Genomic DNA, 23,709 nt, shown 5'->3' with positions numbered 1-23,709 from the left:
CACCACTCACCTAGTCAGTCTGTCTCCTCAGTGAGATACCACCACCACTCACCCAGCCAGTCTGTCTCCTCAGTGAGATACCACCACCACTCACCAGTCAGTCTGTCTCCTCAGTGAGATACCACCACCACTCACCCAGTCAGTCTGTCTCCTCAGTGAGATACCACCACCACTCACCTAGTCAGTCTGTCTCCTCAGTGAGATACCACCACCACTCACCTAGTCAGTCTGTCTCCTCAGTGAGATATCACCACCACTCACTTAGTCAGTCTGTCTCCTCAGTGAGATACCACCACAACTCACCTAGTCAGTCTGTCAGTCTGTCTCCTCAGTGAGATACCACCACCACTCACCTAGTCAGTCTGTCTCCTCAGTGAGATACCACCACAACTCACCCAGTCAGTCTGTCTCCTCAGTGAGATACCACCACCACTCACCTAGTCAGTCTGTCTCCTCAGTGAGATACCACCACCACTCACCTAGTCAGTCTGTCTCCTCAGTGAGATACCACCACCACTCACCTAGTCAGTCTGTCTCCTCAGTGAGATACCACCACCACTCACCTAGTCAGTCTGTCTCCTCAGTGAGATACCACCACCACTCACCTAGTCAGTCTGTCTCCTCAGTGAGATACCACCACCACTCACCCAGCCAGCCAGTCTGTCTCCTCAGTGAGATACCACCACCACTCACCTAGTCAGTCTGTCTCCTCAGTGAGATACCACCACCACTCACCCATCTAGTCTGTCTGTCTCCTCAGTGAGATACCACCACCACTCACCCTAGTCAGTCTGTCTCCTCAGTGAGATACCACCACCACTCACCTAGTCAGTCTGTCTCCTCAGTGAGAAACCACCACCACTCACCTAGTCAGTCTGTCTCCTCAGTGAGAAACCACCACCACTCACCTAGTCAGTCTGTCTCCTCAGTGAGATACCACCACCACTCACCTAGTCAGTCCTGTCTCCTCAGTGAGATACCACCACCACTCACCTAGTCAGTCTGTCTCCTCAGTGAGATACCACCACCACTCACCTAGTCAGTCTGTCTCCTCAGTGAGATACCACCACCACTCACCCAGTCAGTCAGTCAGTTGTCTCCTCAGTGAGATACCACCACCACTCACCTAGTCAGTCTGTCTCCTCAGTGAGATACCACCACCACTCACCCAGTCAGTCAGTCTCTGTCTCCTCAGTGAGATACCACCACCACTCACCTAGTCAGTCTGTCTCCTCAGTGAGATACCACCACCACTCACCCAGTCAGTCTGTCTCCTCAGTGAGATACCACCACCACTCACCTAGTCAGTCTGTCTCCTCAGTGAGATACCACCACCACTCACCTAGTCAGTCTGTCTCCTCAGTGAGATACCACCACCACTCACCTAGTCAGTCTGTCTCCTCAGTGAGATACCACCACCACTCACCTAGTCAGTCTGTCTCCTCAGTGAGATACCACCACCCACTCACCCAGCCAGCCAGCCAGTCTGTCTCCTCAGTGAGATACCACCACCACTCACCTAGTCAGTCTGTCTCCTCAGTGAGATACCACCACCACTCACCTAGTCAGTCTGTCTCCTCAGTGAGATACCACCACAACTCACCCAGTCAGTCTGTCTCCTCAGTGAGATACCACCACCACTCACCTAGTCAGTCTGTCTCCTCAGTGAGATACCACCACCACTCACCTAGTCAGTCTGTCTCCTCAGTGAGATACCACCACCACTCACCTAGTCAGTCTGTCTCCTCAGTGAGATACCACCACCACTCACCTAGTCAGTCTGTCTCCTCAGTGAGATACCACCACCACTCACCTAGTCAGTCTGTCTCCTCAGTGAGAGTACCACCACCACTCACCCAGCCAGTCTGTCTCCTCAGTGAGATACCACCACCACTCACCTAGTCAGTCTGTCTCCTCAGTGAGATACCACCACCACTCACCTAGTCAGTCTGTCTCCTCAGTGAGATACCACCACCACTCACCCAGCCAGTCTGTCTCCTCAGTGAGATACCACCACCACTCACCTAGTCAGTCTGTCTCCTCAGTGAGATACCACCACCACTCACCTAGTCAGTCTGTCTCCTCAGTGAGATACCACCACCACTCACCTAGTCAGTCTGTCTCCTCAGTGAGATACCACCACCACCCACCCAGCCAGTCAGTCAGTCAGTCTGTCTCCTCAGTGAGATACCACCACTCACCCAGCCAGTCAGTCAGTCTGTCTCCTCAGTGAGATACCACCACCACTCACCTAGTCAGTCTGTCTCCTCAGTGAGATACCACCACCACTCACCCAGCCAGTCTGTCTCCTCAGTGAGATACCACCACCACTCACCCAGTCAGTCAGTCAGTCTGTCTCCTCAGTGAGATACCACCACCACTCACCTAGTCTGTCTGTCTCCTTAGTGAGATACCACCACCACTCACCTAGTCAGTCTGTCTCCTCAGTGAGATACCACCACCACTCACCTAGTCAGTCTGTCAGTCTGTCTCCTCAGTGAGATACCACCACCACTCACCCAGCCAGTCAGTCAGTCTGTCTCCTCAGTGAGATACCACCACCACTCACCTAGTCAGTCTGTCTCCTCAGTGAGATACCACCACCACTCACCCAGCCAGTCTGTCTCCTCAGTGAGATACCACCACCACTCACCCAGTCAGTCAGTCAGTCTGTCTCCTCAGTGAGATACCACCACCACTCACCCTAGTCAGTCTGTCTCCTCAGTGAGATACCACCACCACTCACCCAGTCAGTCTGTCTCCTCAGTGAGATACCACCACCACTCACCTAGTCAGTCTGTCTCCTCAGTGAGATACCACCACCACTCACCTAGTCAGTCTGTCTCCCTCAGTGAGATACCACCACCACTCACCCAGCAGTCAGTCAGTCTGTCTCCTCAGTGAGATACCACCACCACTCACCCAGCCACAGTCAGTCTGTCTCCTCAGTGAGATACCACCACCACTCACCTAGTCAGTCTGTCTCCTCAGTGAGATACCACCACCACTCACCTAAGTCAGTCTGTCTCCTCAGTGAGATACCACCACCACTCACCCAGCCAGTCTGTCTCCTCAGTGAGATACCACCACCACTCACCTAGTCTGTCTGTCTCCTCAGTGAGATACCACCACCACTCACCCCAGTAGTCAGTCTGTCTCCTCAGTGAGATACCACCACCACTCACCCAGTCAGTCTGTCTCCTCAGTGAGATACCACCACCACTCACCTAGTCAGTCTGTCTCCTCAGTGAGATACCACCACCACTCACCTAGTCAGTCTGTCTCCTCAGTGAGATACCACCACCACTCACCTAGTCAGTCTGTCTCCTCAGTGAGATACCACCACCACTCACCCTAGTCAGTCTGTCTCCTCAGTGAGATACCACCACCACTCACCCTAGTCAGTCTGTCAGTCTGTCTCCTCAGTGAGATACCACCACCACTCACCTAGTCAGTCTGTCTCCTCAGTGAGATACCACCACAACTCACCTAGTCAGTCTGTCTCCTCAGTGAGATACCACCACCACTCACCTAGTCAGTCTGTCTCCTCAGTGAGATACCACCACCACTCACCTAGTCAGTCTGTCTCCTCAGTGAGATACCACCACCACTCACCCAGTCAGTCTGTCTCCTCAGTGAGATACCACCACCACTCACCTAGTCAGTCTGTCTCCTCAGTGAGATACCACCACCACTCACCTAGTCAGTCTGTCTCCTCAGTGAGATACCACCACCACTCACCCAGCCAGTCTGTCTCCTCAGTGAGATACCACCACCACTCACCTAGTCTGTCTGTCTCCTCAGTGAGATACCACCACCACTCACCGCCAGTAGTCAGTCTGTCTCCTCAGTGAGATACCACCACCACTCACCCAGTCAGTCTGTCTCCTCAGTGAGATACCACCACCACTCACCTAGTCAGTCTGTCTCCTCAGTGAGATACCACCACCACTCACCCAGTCAGTCTGTCTCCTCAGTGAGATACCACCACCACTCACCTAGTCAGTCTGTCTCCTCAGTGAGATACCACCACCACTCACCTAGTCAGTCTGTCTCCTCAGTGAGATACCACCACCACTCACCCAGTCAGTCTGTCTCCTCAGTGAGATACCACCACCACTCACCCAGCCAGTCTGTCTCCTCAGTGAGATACCACCACCACTCACCTAGTCAGTCTGTCTCCTCAGTGAGATACCACCACCACTCACCCAGCCAGTCTGTCTCCTCAGTGAGATACCACCACCACTCACCTAGTCAGTCTGTCTCCTCAGTGAGATACCACCACCACTCACCCTAGTCAGTCTGTCTCCTCAGTGAGATACCACCACCACTCACCCTAGCCAGTCTGTCTCCTCAGTGAGATACCACCACCACTCACCTAGTCAGTCTGTCTCCTCAGTGAGATACCACCACCACTCACCCAGCCAGTCTGTCTCCTCAGTGAGATACCACCACCACTCACCTAGTCAGTCTGTCTCCTCAGTGAGATACCACCACCACTCACCTAGTCAGTCTGTCTCCTCAGTGAGATACCACCACCACTCACCTAGTCAGTCTGTCTCCTCAGTGAGATACCACCACCACTCACCTAGTCAGTCTGTCTCCTCAGTGAGATACCACCACCACTCACCTAGTCAGTCTGTCTCCTCAGTGAGATACCACCACCACTCACCCAGTCAGTCAGTCAGTCTGTCTCCTCAGTGAGATACCACCACCACCCACCCAGTCAGTAAGTCTGTCTCCTCAGTGAGATACCACCACCACTCACCTAGTCAGTCTGTCTCCTCAGTGAGATACCACCACCACTCACCTAGTCAGTCTGTCTCCTCAGTGAGATACCACCACCACTCACCCAGCCAGTCTGTCTCCTCAGTGAGATACCACCACCACCACTAACCTAGTCAGTCTGTCTCCTCAGTGAGATACCACCACCACTCACCTAGTCAGTCTGTCTCCTCAGTGAGATACCACCACCACTCACCCAGTCAGTCTGTCTCCTCAGTGAGATACCACCACCACTCACCAGCCAGTCTGTCTCCTCAGTGAGATACCACCACCACTCACCTAGTCAGTCTGTCTCCTCAGTGAGATACCACCACCACTCACCCAGTCAGTCTGTCTCCTCAGTGAGATACCACCACCACTCACCCAGCCAGTCTGTCTCCTCAGTGAGATACCACCACCACTCACCTAGTCAGTCTGTCTCCTCAGTGAGATACCACCACCACTCACCTAGTCAGTCTGTCTCCTCAGTGAGATACCACCACCACTCACCCAGTCAGTCTGTCTCCTCAGTGAGATACCACCACCACTCACCCAGTCAGTCAGTCTGTCGTCTGTCTCCTCAGTGAGATACCACCACCACTCACCTAGTCAGTCTGTCTCCTCAGTGAGATACCACCACCACTCACCTAGTCTAGTCTCTCCTCAGTGAGATACCACCACCACTCACCTAGTCAGTCTGTCTCCTCAGTGAGATACCACCACCCACTAACCCAGTCAGTCTGTCTCCTCAGTGAGATACCACCACCACTCACCCAGCCAGTCAGTCAGTCTGTCTCCTCAGTGAGATACCACCACCACTCACCTAGTCAGTCTGTCTCCTCAGTGAGATACCACCACCACTCACCTAGTCAGTCTGTCTCCTCAGTGAGATACCACCACCACTCACCTAGTCAGTCTGTCTCCTCAGTGAGATACCACCACCACTCACCCAGCCAGTCTGTCTCCTCAGTGAGATACCACCACCACTCACCTAGTCAGTCTGTCTCCTCAGTGAGATACCACCACCACTAACCCAGTCAGTCTGTCTCCTCAGTGAGATACCACCACCACCCCACTAACCCAGTCAGTCTGTCTCCTCAGTGAGATACCACCACCACTCACCTAGTCTGTCTGTCTCCTCAGTGAGATACCACCACCACTCACCCAGTCAGTCTGTCTCCTCAGTGAGATACCACCACCACTCACCGTCAGTCAGTCTGTCTCCTCAGTGAGATACCACCACCACTCACCCAGTCAGTCAGTCAGTCTGTCTCCTCAGTGAGATACCACCACCACTCACCTAGTCAGTCTGTCTCCTCAGTGAGATACCACCACCACTCACCCAGCCAGTCTGTCTCCTCAGTGAGATACCACCACCACTCACCTAGTCAGTCTGTCTCCTCAGTGAGATACCACCACCACTCACCTAGTCAGTCTGTCTCCTCAGTGAGATACCACCACCACTCACCTAGTCAGTCTGTCTCCTCAGTGAGATACCACCACCACTCACCCAGTCAGTCTGTCTCCTCAGTGAGATACCACCACCACTCACCTAGTCTGTCTGTCTCCTCAGTGAGATACCACCACCACTCACCTAGTCAGTCTGTCTCCTCAGTGAGATACCACCACCACTCACCCAGCATAGTCAGTCTGTCTCCTCAGTGAGATACCACCACCACTAACCCAGTCAGTCTGTCTCCTCAGTGAGATACCACCACCACTCACCCAGTCAGTCTGTCTCCTCAGTGAGATACCACCACCACTCACCCAGCCAGTCAGTCAGTCTGTCTCCTCAGTGAGATACCACCACCACTCACCCAGCCAGTCAGTCAGTCTGTCTCCTCAGTGAGATACCACCACCACTCACCACAGTCAGTCTGTCTCCTCAGTGAGATACCACCACCACTCACCTAGTCAGTCTGTCTCCTCAGTGAGATACCACCACCACTCACCCTAGTCAGTCTGTCTCCTCAGTGAGATACCACCACCACTCACCCAGTCAGTCAGTCAGTCTGTCTCCTCAGTGAGATACCACCACCACTCACCCAGTCAGTCTGTCTCCTCAGTGAGATACCACCACCACTCACCTAGTCAGTCTGTCTCCTCAGTGAGATACCACCACCACTCACCCAGCCAGTCAGTCAGTCTGTCTCCTCAGTGAGATACCACCACCACTCACCCAGCCAGTCAGTCAGTCTGTCTCCTCAGTGAGATACCACCACCACTCACCCAGCCAGTCAGTCAGTCTGTCTCCTCAGTGAGATACCACCACCACTCACCTAGTCAGTCTGTCTCCTCAGTGAGATACCACCACCACTCACCCAGTCAGTCTGTCTCCTCAGTGAGATACCACCACCACTCACCTAGTCAGTCTGTCTCCTCAGTGAGATACCACCACCACTCACCTAGTCTGTCAGTCAGTCTGTCTCCTCAGTGAGATACCACCACCACTCACCCAGCCAGTCAGTCAGTCTGTCTCCTCAGTGAGATACCACCACCACTCACCCAGTCAGTCTGTCTCCTCAGTGAGATACCACCACCACTCACCTAGTCAGTCTGTCTCCTCAGTGAGATACCACCACCACTCACCCAGCCAGTCTCTGTCTCCTCAGTGAGATACCACCACCACTCACCTAGTCAGTCTGTCTCCTCAGTGAGATACCACCACCACTCACCTCAGTCAGTCTGTCTCCTCAGTGAGATACCACCACCACTCACCTAGTCAGTCTGTCTCCTCAGTGAGATACCACCACCACTCACCTAGTCAGTCTGTCTCCTCAGTGAGATACCACCACCACTCACCCAGTCAGTCAGTCAGTCTGTCTCCTCAGTGAGATACCACCACCACTCACCAGTCAGTCTGTCTCCTCAGTGAGATACCACCACCACTCACCCAGTCGTCAGTCAGTCTGTCTCCTCAGTGAGATACCACCACCACTCACCTAGTCAGTCTGTCTCCTCAGTGAGATACCACCACCACTCACCTAGTCAGTCTGTCTCCTCAGTGAGATACCACCACCCACTCACCCAGTCAGTCTGTCTCCTCAGTGAGATACCACCACCACTCACCTAGTCAGTCTAGTCTGTCTCCTCAGTGAGATACCACCACCACTCACCTAGTCAGTCTGTCTCCTCAGTGAGATACCACCACCACTCACCCAGCCAGTCTGTCTCCTCAGTGAGATACCACCACCACTCACCTAGTCAGTCTGTCTCCTCAGTGAGATACCACCACCACTCACCTCAGTCAGTCTGTCTCCTCAGTGAGATACCACCACCACTCACCCAGGTCAGTCTGTCTCCTCAGTGAGATACCACCACCACTCACCTAGTCAGTCTGTCTCCTCAGTGAGATACCACCACCACTCACCCAGTCAGTCTGTCTCCTCAGTGAGATACCACCACCACTCACCTAGTCAGTCTGTCTCCTCAGTGAGATACCACCACAACTCACCCAGTCAGTCTGTCTCCTCAGTGAGATACCACCACCACTCACCTAGCCAGTCTGTCTCCTCAGTGAGATACCACCACCACTCACCTAGTCAGTCTGTCTCCTCAGTGAGATACCACCACCACTCACCTAGTCAGTCTGTCTCCTCAGTGAGATACCACCACCACTCACCTAGTCAGTCTGTCTCCTCAGTGAGATACCACCACCACTCACCTAGTCAGTCTGTCTCCTCAGTGAGATACCACCACCACTCACCTAGTCAGTCTGTCTCCTCAGTGAGATACCACCACCACTCACCTAGTCAGTCTGTCTCCTCAGTGAGATACCACCACCACTCACCTAGTCAGTCTGTCTCCTCAGTGAGATACCACCACCACTCACCCAGCCAGCGTCAGTCTGTCTCCTCAGTGAGATACCACCACCACTCACCCTAGTCAGTCTGTCTCCTCAGTGAGATACCACCACCACTCACCTAGTCAGTCTGTCTCCTCAGTGAGATACCACCACCACTCACCCTAGTCAGTCTGTCTCCTCAGTGAGATACCACCACCACTCACCTAGTCAGTCTGTCTCCTCAGTGAGATACCACCACCACTCACCCAGTCAGTCTGTCTCCTCAGTGAGATACCACCACCACTCACCTAGTCAGTCTGTCTCCTCAGTGAGATACCACCACCACTACACCCAGCCAGTCTGTCTCCTCAGTGAGATACCACCACCACTCACCTCAGTCAGTCTGTCTCCTCAGTGAGATACCACCACCACTCACCCAGCCAGTCAGTCTGTCTCCTCAGTGAGATACCACCACCACTCACCCAGTCAGTCTGTCTCCTCAGTGAGATACCACCACCACTCACCTAGTCAGTCTGTCTCCTCAGTGAGATACCACCACCACCCACTCACCCAGCCAGTCAGTCAGTCTGTCTCCTCAGTGAGATACCACCACCACTCACCTAGCCAGTCAGTCAGTCTGTCTCCTCCTCCATGGGGAAGGGACTCTTCTATTGGTTATAGACCACATGTTCCCTCTATCCCTCAAATATCTATTTACTGTGAAACCATGGAAACCCACTGGGTTGGAAATCCATGACAAATTCAGTGTGATTGGTGAGTGGGGATGCTGTTTCGTTTCTTTGCTGGTATTTTAAGTGTTTTTTTGACATGTTGTTTATTGAGAGTCAGTGGCTAATCTCTGTCTTTCTGTCTCTATTTCTCTCTCTCTCTCTCTCTCTCTCTCTCTCTCTCTCTCTCTCTCTCTCTCTCTCTCTCTCTCTCTCTCTCTCTCTCTCTCTCTCTCTCTCTCTCTCTCTCTCTCTGTCCCCCCCCCAGGTGAGTCTGGACTCCCGGGTGAGAGAGGTCATTAACAGGAAGATAGAGGAGCCCACGCCCCACACCTTTGAGGACGCCCAACTTCAGATCTACACCTTAATGCACAGAGACTCCTACCCTCGCTTCCTCAACTCGTCTCTATACAGATCACTGGTCCACCCGGGCTCCCGGACCTCCTCAGAGTCATAGGTCCACAACATTTCACTCACACAAGCTCCTCTCTCTCTCTCTCTCTCTCTCTCTGTCTCTCTCTCGCTCTCTCTCTTTCTCTGTCACATTCTTGATCTCTCTCTATCTATCTCTCTCTCTCTTCTATCTCTCTCTCTCTCTCTCTCTCTCTGTCTCTCTCTCATCCACTCCTCTCTCTCTGTCTCTCTCCATCCACTCTCTCTCTGTCTCTCTCCATCCACTCCCCTCTCTCTGTCTCTCTCCATCCACCTCTCTCTCTGTCTCTCTCCATCCACTCCTCTCTCTCTGTCTCTCTCCATCCACTCCCTCTCTCTCTGTCTCTCTCCATCCACTCCTCTCTCTCTGTCTCTCTCCATCCACTCCTCTCTCTCTGTCTCTCTCCATCCACTCCTCTCTCTCTGTCTCTCTCTCCATCCACTCCTCTCTCTCTGTCTCTCTCCATCCACTCCTCTCTCTCTGTCTCTCTCCATCCACTCCTCTCTCTCTGTCTCTCTCTCCATCCACTCCTCTCTCTCTGTCTCTCTCCATCCACTCCTCTCTCTCTGTCTCTCTCCATCCACTCCCATCTCTCTGTCTCTCTCCATCCACTCCTCTCTCTCTGTCTCTCCATCCACTCTCTGTCTCTCTCCATCCACTCCTCTCTCTCTGTCTCTCTCCATCCACTCCTCTCTCTCTGTCTCTCTCCATCCACTCTCTCTCTGTCTCTCTCCATCCACTCCTCTCTCTCTGTCTCTCTCCATCCACTCCTCTCTCTCTGTCTCTCTCCATCCACTCCTCTCTCTCTGTCTCTCTCCATCCACTCCTCTCTCTCTGTCTCTCTCCATCCACTCCTCTCTCTCTGTCTCTCTCCATCCACTCTCTTCTCTGTCTCTCTCTCCATCCACTCCTCTCTCTCTGTCTCTCTCCATCCACTCCTCTCTCTCTGTCTCTCTCCATCCACTCCTCTCTCTCTGTCTCTCTCCATCCACCTCTCTCTCTGTCTCTCTCCATCCACTCCTCTCTCTCTGTCTCTCTCCATCCACTCCTCTCTCTCTGTCTCTCTCCATCCACTCCTCTCTCTCTGTCTCTCTCCATCCACTCCTCTCTCTCTGTCTCTCTCTCCATCCACTCCTCTCTCTCTGTCTCTCTCCATCCACTCCTCTCTCTCTGTCTCTCTCCATCCACTCCCATCTCTCTGTCTCTCTCCATCCACTCCTCTCTCTCTGTCTCTCTCCATCCACTCCCATCTCTCTGTCTCTCTCCATCCACTCTCTCTCTCTCTGTCTCTCTCATCTCACTCCTCTATCTCTGTCTCTCTCCATCCACTCCCATCTCTCTGTCTCTCTCCATCCACTCCTCTCTCTCTGTCTCTCTCCATCCACTCCTCTCTCTCTGTCTCTCTCCATCCACTCCTCTCTCTCTGTCTCTCTCCATCCACTCCTCTCTCTCTGTCTCTCTCCATCCACTACTCTATCTCTGTCTCTCTCCATCCACTCCTCTCTCTCTGTCTCTCTCCATCCACTCCTCTCTCTCTGTCTCTCTCCATCCACTCCTCTCTCTCTGTCTCTCTCCATCCACTCCTCTATCTCTGTCTCTCTCCATCCACTCCTCTCTCTCTGTCTCTCTCCATCCACTCCTCTCTCTCTCTGTCTCTCTCCATCCACTCCTCTCTCTCTGTCTCTCTCCATAGCACAACCACAAAAGGAGAAAATATTTATCCTTTTGAAGATTTTTTATAATGATTGTTGTTGGATTTTTCTGTAGGATGTTTTTGGTTGCCATACCCTTCACAGTTTTTCTTTACGATGAACTCCCTTCGTCATGCCATATATGGATTTCCTGACTGCACGGACACCCACGAATGCTTCCCAATTCCCTATATAGTGCACTACCCGCATAGGGCTCTGGTCAAAAGTAGTGCACTATTTAGGGAATAGGGTTCCATTTGACAAGCCAAGTTAACTGGAAGACACAGGCTTTTTTCACAGAAGAAGACAGACACATTATTTCTGTTGGATATCAACTGCTGGTGGTGACAGCTGCTTCATCGCCTACTACTACTGACTATTCAGATATACATACAACAATCTGCTTTTTGTTTTATACACACTACCAGTCAAAAGTTTGGACACACCTACTCATTGAAGGGTTTTTCTTTCTTTTTACTATTTTCTACATTGTAGAATAATAGTGATGATATCAAAACTATGAAACAACACATATTGAATCATGTAGTAACTGAAAAAGTGTTAAACAAATCAAAATATATTTTATATTTGAGATTCTTCAAAGTAACCACCCTTTGCCTTGATGACAGCTTTGTACACTCTTGGAATTCTCTCAACCAGCTTCACCTGGAATGCTTTTCCAACAGTCTTGAAGGAGTTCCCACATATGCTGAGCACCTGTTGGCTGCTTTTCCTTCACTCTGCGGTCCAACTCATCCCAAACCATCTCAATTGGGTGGAGGTCGGGTGATTATAATAATAATAAATAATAATAATTGTGGAGGCCAGGTCGTCTGATGCAGCACTCCATCACTCTCCTTGGTCAAATAGCCTTTACACAGCCTGGAGGTGTGTTTTGGGTCATTGTCCTGTTGAAAAACTAATTATAGTCCCACTAAGTGCAAAGCAGATGGGATGGCGTATCGCTGCAGAATGCTGTGGTAGCCATGCTGGTTAAGTGTGCCTTGAATTCTAAATTAATCACCAACAGTGTTACCAGCAAAGAACCATCACACCTCCTCCTCCAAGCTTCACAGTGGGAACCACACATGCGGAGATCATCCGTTCACCTACTCTGCGTCTCACAAAGACACGGCGGTTGGAACCAGAAATCTCACATTTGGACTCATCAGACCAAAGGACAAATTTCCACCGGTCTAATGTCCATTGCTCGTGTTTCTTGACCCAAGCAAGTCTCTTCTTTTTATTGGTGTCCTTTAGTAGTGGTTTCTTTGCAGCAATTCAACCATGAAGGCCTGATTCACGTAGTCTCCTCTGAACAGTTGAGGTTGAGATGTGTCTGTCCCCCACCTTGTCACGACTGATTGGCTCAAATGCATTAAGAAGGAAAGAAATTCCACATATTAACTTTTAACAAGGCACACCTGTTAATTGAAATGAATTCCAGGTGACTACCTCATGAAGCTGGTTGAGAGAATGCCAAGAGTGTGCAACGCTGTCATCAAGGCAAAGGGTGGCTACTTTGAAGGATCTCAAATATAAAATATATTTTGATTTGTCTAAAACTTTTTTGGGTTACTACATGATTCCATATGTGTTATTTCATAGTTTTGATGACTTCACTATTATTCTACAATGTAGAAAATAGTAAAAATAAAAAAATTAAAAAAATAAAAAAACTGGAATGAGTAGGTGTGTCCAACCTTTTGACTGGTAGTGTATATACTATATTTGTATATAACATACAGTATGTTAATATTTTACTTTCTCCTGACAAACGTCCTAATTTTGGAAGAGAGCTCAGGGAAGACGAACTCGGCAATAATACACTGGAGTTATTAGTCAGATGACTTTCTAACGTTCACACAACATTAAAGACAACGTTCACACAACGTTAAAGACAACGTTCACACAACATTAAAGACAACGTTCACACAACGTTAAAGACAACGTTCACACAACGTTAAAGACAACATTCACACAACGTTAAAGACAACATTCACACAATGTTCCCAACCCTGACCCCCTCTAATCCTATTCTGACCTTTTGACCTTTGAACTCTCACCTTTGACCTGTCCACTGTCTCCCTCACCTCACTGCTGTGATTGGCCATCAGAGGCTTTGGGCTGAGCTGTGGTTGGTCGATCAATCAGGGAGGGGAGGGGCTAACCGACTTTCCATCCTAGGTGGGGAAAAAATAATTACGAAATATGTAAAAAAAAAAAAAATACAAAATGCTATTGAATTGTTAACAACTGCTTTATGGGAAATGGAGTTTGAGGACAACAGATGTCTGTAGTTAGACAGAAGATGATGCCTAGGTCTTAACTTGACTTATTGTCAATCAAAATGCTTTAAAGTTAGTATTTGTAATGTTATTTATTTTATATTTTGTTCAACTGTGATAATGATTTTATTGTACCTATATAAACAGAAATCCTTGACCGTCAACACAAACAGAGCAAGCTGTCAATCAAATCAATCACTGTGGTAAAAGTGCTTTCATGTGACACCCTATTCCCTAATTAGTGCACTATCCCATAGGGCTCTGGTCAAAAGTAGTGCACTTTATAGGGAATAGTGTGCCATTTGGGACGAACACTATGAGGTTTTGGTGTTTCCAGTTTGAAAGGCCCTGCCACTCTGGCTCCACCTGTAGGTGGTGAATGGTACTGCCTCTCTCTGGCTCCACCTGCAGGTGGTGAATGGTACTGCCTCTCTCTGGCTCCACCTGTAGGTGGTGAATGGTACTGCCTCTCTCTCTCTCCCTGTTAGGGTGGTGAATGGTACTGTCTCTCTCTGGCTCCACCTGTAGGTGGTGAATGGTACTGTCTCTCTCTGGCTCCACCTGCAGGTGGTGAATGGTACTGCCTCTCTCTGGCTCCACCTGCAGGTGGTGAATGGTACTGCCTCTCTCTGGCTCCACCTGCAGGTGGTGAATGGTACTGCCTCTCTCTGGCTCCACCTGCAGGTGGTGAATGGTACTGCCTCTCTCTGGCTCCACCTGTAGGTGGTGAATGGTACTGTCTCTCTCTCTCTCTCTCCATGTTAGGGTGGTCCCTGCTGAGTTTACACCATCTCACTAATACACACAACTCACTAATACACACAACTCACTAATACACACAACTCACTAATACACACAACTCACTAATACACACAACTCACTAATACACACATTTACATTACATTTACATTTACATTTACGTCATTTAGCAGACGCTCTTATCCAGAGCGACTTACAAACACACAACTCACTAATACACACAACTCACTAATACACACAACTCACTAATACTGTCAGAAAGAGCTATCTAGTAATGTATCAGCGCACACACTCACACACACTCACACACACACACACACACACACACACACACACAGAGATACTCAGAAGTAAATCAACAGGGGTCAATTATCAAAACTGTGTGTGTGTATGGTAGCGTATGTGTGTGTGTGTGTGTGTGTGTGTGTGCGTGTGTGTGTGTGTGTATGGTAGCATATGTGTGTGCTAGCAGGTGTGCAAGTGTCAGTGTGTGTTTGGAGTCCGTTTCCAGGTATGTTGGACAGGTGTATCTTAGGTCTCATATAGTAGATGCCGTGCCAACACCATGCCAACACCGTGCGAACATCGTGCCAACACCGTGCCAACATCGTGCCAACACCGTGCCAACACCGTGCCAACACCGTGCCAACACCGTGCCAACACCGTGCCAACATCGTGCCAACACCGTGCCAACATCGTGCCAACACCGTGCCAACATCGTGCCAACACCGTGAAAACATCGTGCCAACACCGTGCCAACATCGTGCCAACATCGTGCCAACACGTGCCAACATTGTGCCAACACCGTGCCAACATCGTGCCAACACCGTGCCAACACGTGCCAACATCGTGCCAACACCGTGCCAACATCGTGCCAACATCGTGCCAACACCGTGCCAACATCGTGCCAACACTGTGCCAACATCGTGCCAACACCGTGCCAACATCGTGCCAACACCGTGAAAACATCGTGCCAACACCGTGCCAACATCGTGCCAACATCGTGCCAACATTGTGCCAACACCGTGCCAACATCGTGCCAACACCGTGCCAACACCGTGCCAACATCGTGCCAACACCGTGCCAACATCGTGCCAACACCGTGCCAACATCGTGCCAACACCGTGCCAACACCGTGCCAACACCGTGCCAACACCGTGCCAACATCGTGCCAACACCGTGCCAACATCGTGCCAACACCGTGCCAACATCGTGCCAACACCGTGAAAACATCGTGCCAACACCGTGCCAACATCGTGCCAACATCGTGCCAACATCGTGCCAACATTGTGCCAACACCGTGCCAACATCGTGCCAACACCGTGCCAACACGTGCCAACATCGTGCCAACACCGTGCCAACATCGTGCCAACATCGTGCCAACACCGTGCCAACATCGTGCCAACACTGTGCCAACATCGTGCCAACACCGTGCCAACATCGTGCCAACACCGTGAAAACATCGTGCCAACACCGTGCCAACATCGTGCCAACACCGTGCCAACATCGTGCCAACATCGTGCCAACATCGTGCCAACATTGTGCCAACACCGTGCCAACACCATGCCAACACCGTGCCAACATCGTGCCAACACCGTGCCAACATCGTGCCAACATCATGCCATATATATATATAGTACCAGTCAAACGTGTGGACACATCTACTCATTCAAAGGCTTTTCTTTATTTTTTTACTATTTTCGACATTGTAGAATAACAGTGAAGACATCAAGACTATGAAATAACACATATGGAATCATGTAGTAACCAAAGAAGTGTTAAACAGAGAGTAGTAGATGTGATAACAGAGAGCAGTAGATGTGATAACAGAGAGCAGTAGATGTGATAACAGAGAGTAGTAGATGTGATAACAGAGAGCAGTAGATGTGATAACAGAGAGCAGTAGATGTGATAACAGAGAGTAGTAGATGTGATAACAGAGAGCAGTAGATGTGATAACAGAGAGTAGTAGATGTGATAACAGAGAGCAGTAGATGTGATAACAGAGAGCAGTAGATGTGATAACAGAGAGTAGTAGATGTGATAACAGAGAGCAGTAGATGTGATAACAGAGAGTAGTAGATGTGATAACAGAGAGCAGTAGATGTGATAACAGAGAGCAGTAGATGTGATAACAGAGAGTAGTAGATGTGATAACAGAGAGCAGTAGATGTGATAACAGAGAGTAGTAGATGTGATAACAGAGAGCAGTAGATGTGATAACAGAGAGTAGTAGATGTGATAACAGAGAGCAGTAGATGTGATAACAGAGAGCAGTAGATGTGATAACAGAGAGCAGTAGATGTGATAACAGAGAGTAGTAGATGTGATAACAGAGAGCAGTAGATGTGATAACAGAGAGTAGTAGATGTGATAACAGAGAGCAGTAGATGTGATAACAGAGAGTAGTAGATGTGATAACAGAGAGCAGTAGATGTGATAACAGAGAGTAGTAGATGTGATAACAGAGAGTAGTAGATGTGATAACAGAGAGCAGTAGATGTGATAACAGAGAGCAGTAGATGTGATAACAGAGAGCAGTAGATGTGATACTACATGACCAAAAGTATGTGGACACCTGCTCGTCAAACAACTCATTCCAAAATCATGGGCATTAATATGGAGTTGGTCCCCCCTTGCTGCTATAGCAGCCTCCACTCTTCTGGGAAGGCTTTCCACTAGGTCAGCCCAACTCAACTGGTGGACCGCGGTCCGGTTCCGGACCCAGAGAAGGGTCAATCCGGACTGGACAACATCGCATTTTGTTCTATAAAAGTAAATTCATTATTTTTAGACAGCTTTAAAAAATCAACCGGGCACATCGGCTTCTTTAACTCAGTAACCTCTCTCTCTCTCTCTCTCTCTCTCTCTCTCTCTCTCTCTCTCTCTCTCTCTCTCTCTCTCTCTCTCTCTCTCTCTCTCTCTCTCTCTCTCTCTCTCTCTCTCTCTCTCTCTCTCTCTCTCTCTCTCTCTCTCTCTCTCTCTCTCTCTCTCTCTCTCTCTCTCTCTCTCTCTCTCTCTCTCTCTCTCTCTCTCTCTCTCTCTCTCTCTCTCTCTCTCTCAAAGCAACGCCCGCCTCTACTTGTGCCCCGTCCAATCGCGTGGTTATATGCAAATACAAGAGGCCGCGTCTTACCCAATCACATCAATCCAAATATCCTCTGTGGAACCTTGGACAAGCAGACAGAAAGAAAGAGAAAAATTTGACCGCAGTTCATCTGTTAATATCACAGATAGAAGGAGCTTAGTTACCAGTATCAACTGTTAATATCACAGATAGGAGCTTAGTTACCAGTATCAACTGTTAATATCACAGATAGAAGGAGCTTAGTTACCAGTATCTTTGTTAATATGGTTTGTTAAAAAAAAATAAACTCTGAAAAACGTATATTCAAAGACGAGTGGACGGAACAGTATTTATTCATTCTCCCCACAACTAACACAAAACCAACGTGCCTGATATGCAGTGAGTCGTAGCTCTCCTGAAAAGTGCCCATGTTAAGCACCATTATGACACCAGGCACAGTAAATTGGATCAGACGTATCCCCTGAACACGGAGGTGAGAACAAACTGGATTAACCAACTCGAATCCCAATATGAGACGTCCACCCAAGTCACCTTTTCAATTCCCTGACAGCCAAACAACGTGCAACGGAGTGTTCACTGTGGATAGCTTGGGTTTTGGGAAAACACACACAAAAACATTTTCAGACGCTGAGATGGTAAAAGGATGCATGTGTGAAGTTGCTGACACCTTGCTTGAAGGTAAACAAAAAAAGATGAGCTCAGGGAAAAGATCAAACAGATCCCACAGCAATGAGGAGAACTGAAATATTAGCTGAAGATGTGATTTCACAACTTGATGAGGCCATTCATAATGCACCACGCATTTATTTAGCTGTGGATGAATCAACAGATAACACCGATAATGCCCAGCTTCTGGTATTGGTCAGATTTTATAACGAAACAAAGAAGGAATTATGTGAGGAGCTGTTGGGTTTAACAACTCTTGAAGCGCACACACGAGGAGAGGACATTCATGAGGCCATCAAAGCGATGCTGACAAAAAAGGGGGATAGATCTGAAGTCAGTGGTCTCCATCACCACAGATGGAGCTCCAGCCATGATAGGAAGAGGGAGGGGACTGGTTGCACGTTTTGAAAGACGACCACACTGACCTGACATCATGGAGCTCCAGCCATGATAGGAAGAGGGAGGGGACCGGTTGCACGTTTTGAAAGACGACCACCCTGACCTGACATCATACCACTGCATCATTCACCAATATGTCCTGTGTTGCCAGTCTAGGAAAATAGTATTCTGAGGTCATGACAACGATGATGAAACTGATCAACTTTTTGAGGGCAACATCATCCCTACAACAGCGCCTGCTACGAGGCATTCTGACAGAGGCCAATGGCTGTTTTGATGACAATGTCAGATGGCTCAGCAAAAGGCAGGGTTTTGGAACGCTTTTGGGCCATTCAGGAGGAAACCAAAGCTTTCTTATCAGAGCAAAAGAGTGACAAGTCAACTCAGTTTTCTGTATTTTTTGGAAGATGAGGAGAAGATGGAAACAGTTGCGTTTTTTTGACAGACATGAATTAACTGAATGTTAAGCTGCAGGGACGGGACAACACAGTGTGCGATTTGATAACAGGGCTTTCCAGAGGAAGTCAGGGCTTTCCAGAGGAAATTGGAGCTTTTGAAGAATGATCTCCAGGGAGAACTTGTCCACTTCCCCCAATCGTCTGGTGCAAACGCAGGGAGACAAAGACGTGTCCCAACCATGTAGATTTAATCCAGAAGCTGATGGAGAACTTCCAAGGCTCGCTTTGACGACTTCACTGTTGGAAGAGAACTGCTGCTGCTCATCAAAGAACACCTTCTTGGTCACAAATGTGACAAAGTTGTCACTGCAAATGGAGTTGATTGAGCTGCAAGAACATGTGGCTTTGAAGGAGCAGGCTGGTGATTGGCTTTGAAGGAGCAGGCTGGTGATTGGCTTTGAAGGAGCAGGCTGGTGATTGGCTTTGAAGGAGCCGGCTGGTGACCCTGTCACTCTCTGGGGAAAGATGGCGCCTGCAGCTGATGTTTCTGTTCTCAAGATACTGGCACTATAGAGTACCAGTCAAAAGTTTGGACACACCAACTCATTCCAGGGTTGTTATTTTATTTTTTACTATTTTCTACATTTTAGAATAATAGTGAAGACATCAAAACTATGAAATAACACATATGGAATCATGTAGTCACATTTATTTGTTTAAACAAATCAAAATATAGTTTATATTTGAGATTCTTCAAAGTAGCCACCCTTTGCCTTGATGACAGCTTTGCACACTCTTGGCATTCTCTCAACCAGCTTCATGAGGTAGTCACCTGGAATGCATTTCAATTAACAGGTGTGCCTTGTTAAAAGTTAATTTGTGGAATTTCTTTCCTTCTCTCCACTTGGTAAGAAGAATGCCCCTCTCCCCACCGGTGTGATCACTACCTCTGAGGGTTTAGAGCTTGAGGTAGTCACCTCATACAAGTCCTTGGGAGTACGGCTAGACGGTACACTGTCCTTCTCTCAGCACATATCAAAGCTGCAGGCTGTTAAATCTAGACTTGGTTTCCTCTATCATAATCGCTCCTCTTTCACCCCAGCTGCCAAACTAACCCTGATTCAGATGACCATCCTACCCATGCTAGATTACGGAGACGTAATTTATAGATCGGCAGGTAAGGGTGCTCTCGAGCGGCTAGATGTTCTTTACCATTCAGCCATCAGATTTGCCACCAACGCTCCTTATAGGACACATCACTGCACTCTATACTCCTCTGTAAACTGGTCATCTCTGTATACCCGTCGCAAGACCCACTGGTTGATGCTTATTTATAAAACCCTCTTAGGCCTCACTCCCCCCTATCTGAGATACCTACTGCAGCCCTCATCCTCCACATACAACACCCGTTCTGCCAGTCACATTCTGTTAAAGGTCCCCAAAGCACACACATCCCTGGGTCGCTCTCATTTCGCTGCAGCTAGCGGCTTGAACGAGCTGCAAAAAATACTAAATCTGGACAGTTTTATCTCCATCTCTTCATTTAAAGACTCAATCATGGACACTCTTACTGACAGTTGTGGCTGCTTCGCGTGATGTATTGTTGTCTCTACCTTCTTGCCCTTTGTGCTGTTGTCTGTTGCCCAATAATGTTTGTACCATGTGGTGTTGCTACCATGTTGTGCTGCTGCCAGGTTGTGTTGCTACCATGTTGTGTTGCTACCATTTTGTTGTCATGTGTTGCTGCCATGCTATGTGGTTGTCTTAGGTCTCTCTTTATATAGTGTTGTGGTGTCTCTCTTTATGTAGTGTTGTGGTGTCTCTCTTTATGTAGTGTTGTGGTGTCTCTCTTTATGTAGTGTTGTGGTGTCTCTCTTGTCGTGATGTGTGTTTTGTCCTATATTCTATTCATATTTTTTATTTTTAACTGCACCTCAGAAATTGCAGCCCAAATAAATGCTTCACAGAGTTCAAGTAACAGACACATCTCAACATCAACTGTTCAGAGGGGACTGCGTGAATCAGACCTTCATGGTCGAATTGTTTGCAAAGAAACCACTACTAAAGGACACCAATAAGAAGAAGAGACTTGCTTGTGCCAAGAAACACGAGCAATGGACATTTGACCGGTGGAAATCTGTCCTTTGATCTGATGAGTCCAAATGTGAGATTTTTGGTTCCAACCGCCGTGTCTTTGTGAGACGCAGAGTAGGTAAACGGATGATCTCCGCATGTGTGGTTCCCACCATGAAGCATGGAGGAGGAGGTGTGATGGTACTTTGCTGGTGACACTGTATGTGATTTATTTAGAATTCAAGGCACACTTCACCAGCATGGCTACCACAGCATTCTGCAGTGGTAAGCCATCCCATCTGGTTTGAGTTTAGTGGGACTATAATTTGTTTTTCAACAGGACAATGACCCAAAACACACCTTCAGGCTTTGTAAGGGCTATTTGACCAAGAAGGAGAGTGATGGAGTGCTGTATAAGATGACCTGCCCTCCACAATCCCCTGGCCTTCAACCAAATTGAGATGGTTTGGGATGAGTTGGACCGCCGAGTGAAGGAAAAGCAGACAACAGGTGCTCAGCATATGTGGGAACTCCTTCAAGACTGTTGGAAAGCATTCCTCATGAAGCTGGTTGAGAGAATGCCAAGAGTGTGCAAAGCTGTCATCAAGGCAAAGGGTGGCTATTTTGAATAATATAAAATATAAAATATATTTTGATTTGTTTAACACTTTTTTGGTTACTACATGATTCCATATGTATTATTTCATAGTTTTGATGTCTTCACTATTATTCTACAATGTAGAAAATAGTAAAAATAAAGAAAAACCCTGGAATGAGTAGGTGTGTCCAAACTTTTGACTGGTACTGTACATCCTGACCATGTTTGGATCCACATACAGCTGTGAATCAGCCTTCTCCACAATTAACTTTATTAAAAACAAATTCCGCACCAGGCTCACCAATGAACACCTGCACCAGTGTCTCAGATTTGCTCTCACACCATTTGTGCCAAAGTTCGAAGCATTGGCAGGAGACAGAAAGTGTAATTTCTCTCATTAATGCAGGCCCAGGCCCTGAGTGACTTAAACCTGAATATTGCATGGCCCATAGTGAACATGGCCCATAGTGAACATGGCCCATAGTGAACATGGCCCATAGTGAAAGTTCTGTGCATTCTCCTTTGTTCTCCAGAAAACCTGCACTTTATTTAATTCAAGGAACCATGTACAATGGTTCACAGTGCACTTTTTGCATAGACAATTATGAAACCACTTTTGTTCTTCAGTAATGTTGACGCAATGTTGCATGAGTTGTAATTAATTCAAATTCTTAGTCTCATTTTAATGTTTATTTTTTAGTAGATGTTTGAACATTGCTGCGGGGGACTTGCTTCCATTCAGCCACAAGTGCATTAGTGAGGTCGGGCACTGATGTCGGGCGATTAGGCCTGGCTCGCAGTCGGCGTTCCAATTCATCCCAAAGGTGTTCGATGGGGTTGAGGTCAGGGCTCTGTGCCAGTCAAGTTCTTCCACACCGATCTCGACAAACCATTTCTGTATGGACCTCGCTTTGTGCACGGGGGCATTGTCATGCTGAAACAGGAAAGGGCCTTCCCCAAACTGTTACCACAAATTTGGAAGCACAGAATCATCTAGAATGTAATTGTATACTGTTACGTTGATTTCCCTTCACTGGAACTAAGGGGCCTAGCCCGAACCATGAAAAACAGCCCCAGACCATTATTCCTCCTCCACCAAACTTTACAGTTGGCTCTATGCATAGGGGCAGGTAGTGTTCTCCTGGCATTCGACAAACCCAGATTCGTCCGTCGGACTGCCAGATGGTGAAGCGTGATTCATCAATCCAGAGAACGCGCTTCCACTGCTCCAGAGGCCAATGGCGGTGAGCTTTACACCACTCCAGCCAACGCTTGGCATTGCGCGTGGTGATCTTAGGCTTGTGTGCGGCTGCTCGGCCATGGAAACCCATTTCATGAAGCTCCCGACGAACAGAACTCGGTAGTGAGTGTTGCAACTGAGGACAGACGATTTTTACGCACTATGCGCTTCAGCACTCACCGGTCCCGTTCTGTGAGCTTGTGTGGCCTACCACTTCGCGGCTGAGCCGTTGTTGCTCCTAGACATTTCCACTTCACAATAACAGCACTTACAGTTGACCGGGGCAGCTCTAGCAGGGCAGAAATCTGACGAATTGACTTGTTGGAAATGTGGCATCCTATGACGGTGCCACGTTGAACGTCACTGAGCTCTTCAGCAAGGCCATTGTACTGCCAATGTTTATCCATGGAGATTGCATGGCAGTGTGCTCGATTTTATACACCTGTCAGCAACAGTTGTGGCAGAAATAGCTGAATCCACTAATTTGAAGGGGTGTCCACATACTTTTGTTTATAAAATGTACCCTAAACAGTATATAGAAAAGTATGTGGACACTCCTTCAAATCATAATTGCTCCTTAATGTACCAAATTAACCAAGCCTCACAGTTGTAAGTAGGCCCTAAACCTTCATGTTTTAATATTCCATTTTATGTTTTTGACAGAGAGACTAAAAGAGAGTTTGTCTCCTCAGCTTCTGTGGTCAAGAGGGCCATCTGTTGGATGCTAGAGGGACATGACAGGCTATACAAGAGGACAGGCTGGACAGGAGGACAGGCTGGACAGGAGGACAGGCTGGACA

General features: G+C 48.6%; 1 protein-coding gene across 2 annotated transcripts in view; it reads left to right on the top strand.

Moving 5' to 3' along the window:
* rgs19 (regulator of G protein signaling 19) overlaps positions 1-23,709 on the top strand; it is a 186,877-nt gene extending 163,168 nt beyond the window's left edge. The window contains exons 6-7 of one of the 2 annotated variants that reach the window (XM_045209509.1): positions 9,545-9,733; positions 23,602-23,709. In XM_045209509.1, coding sequence (XP_045065444.1) covers positions 9,545-9,733 — 189 coding nt within the window. In that variant the 3' untranslated portion in view covers positions 23,602-23,709. Of the gene's footprint in view, positions 1-9,544; positions 9,833-23,601 lie in introns of those variants that run through there. The other variant, XM_045209510.1, reaches the window with a different exon arrangement.

The sequence above is a fragment of the Coregonus clupeaformis genome, chromosome 30 (genome assembly GCF_020615455.1).
Source record: "Coregonus clupeaformis isolate EN_2021a chromosome 30, ASM2061545v1, whole genome shotgun sequence".
In the NCBI taxonomy this organism is placed as follows: Eukaryota; Metazoa; Chordata; class Actinopteri; order Salmoniformes; family Salmonidae; genus Coregonus; species Coregonus clupeaformis.
This window is presented reverse-complemented; position numbering and strand designations above follow the sequence as displayed.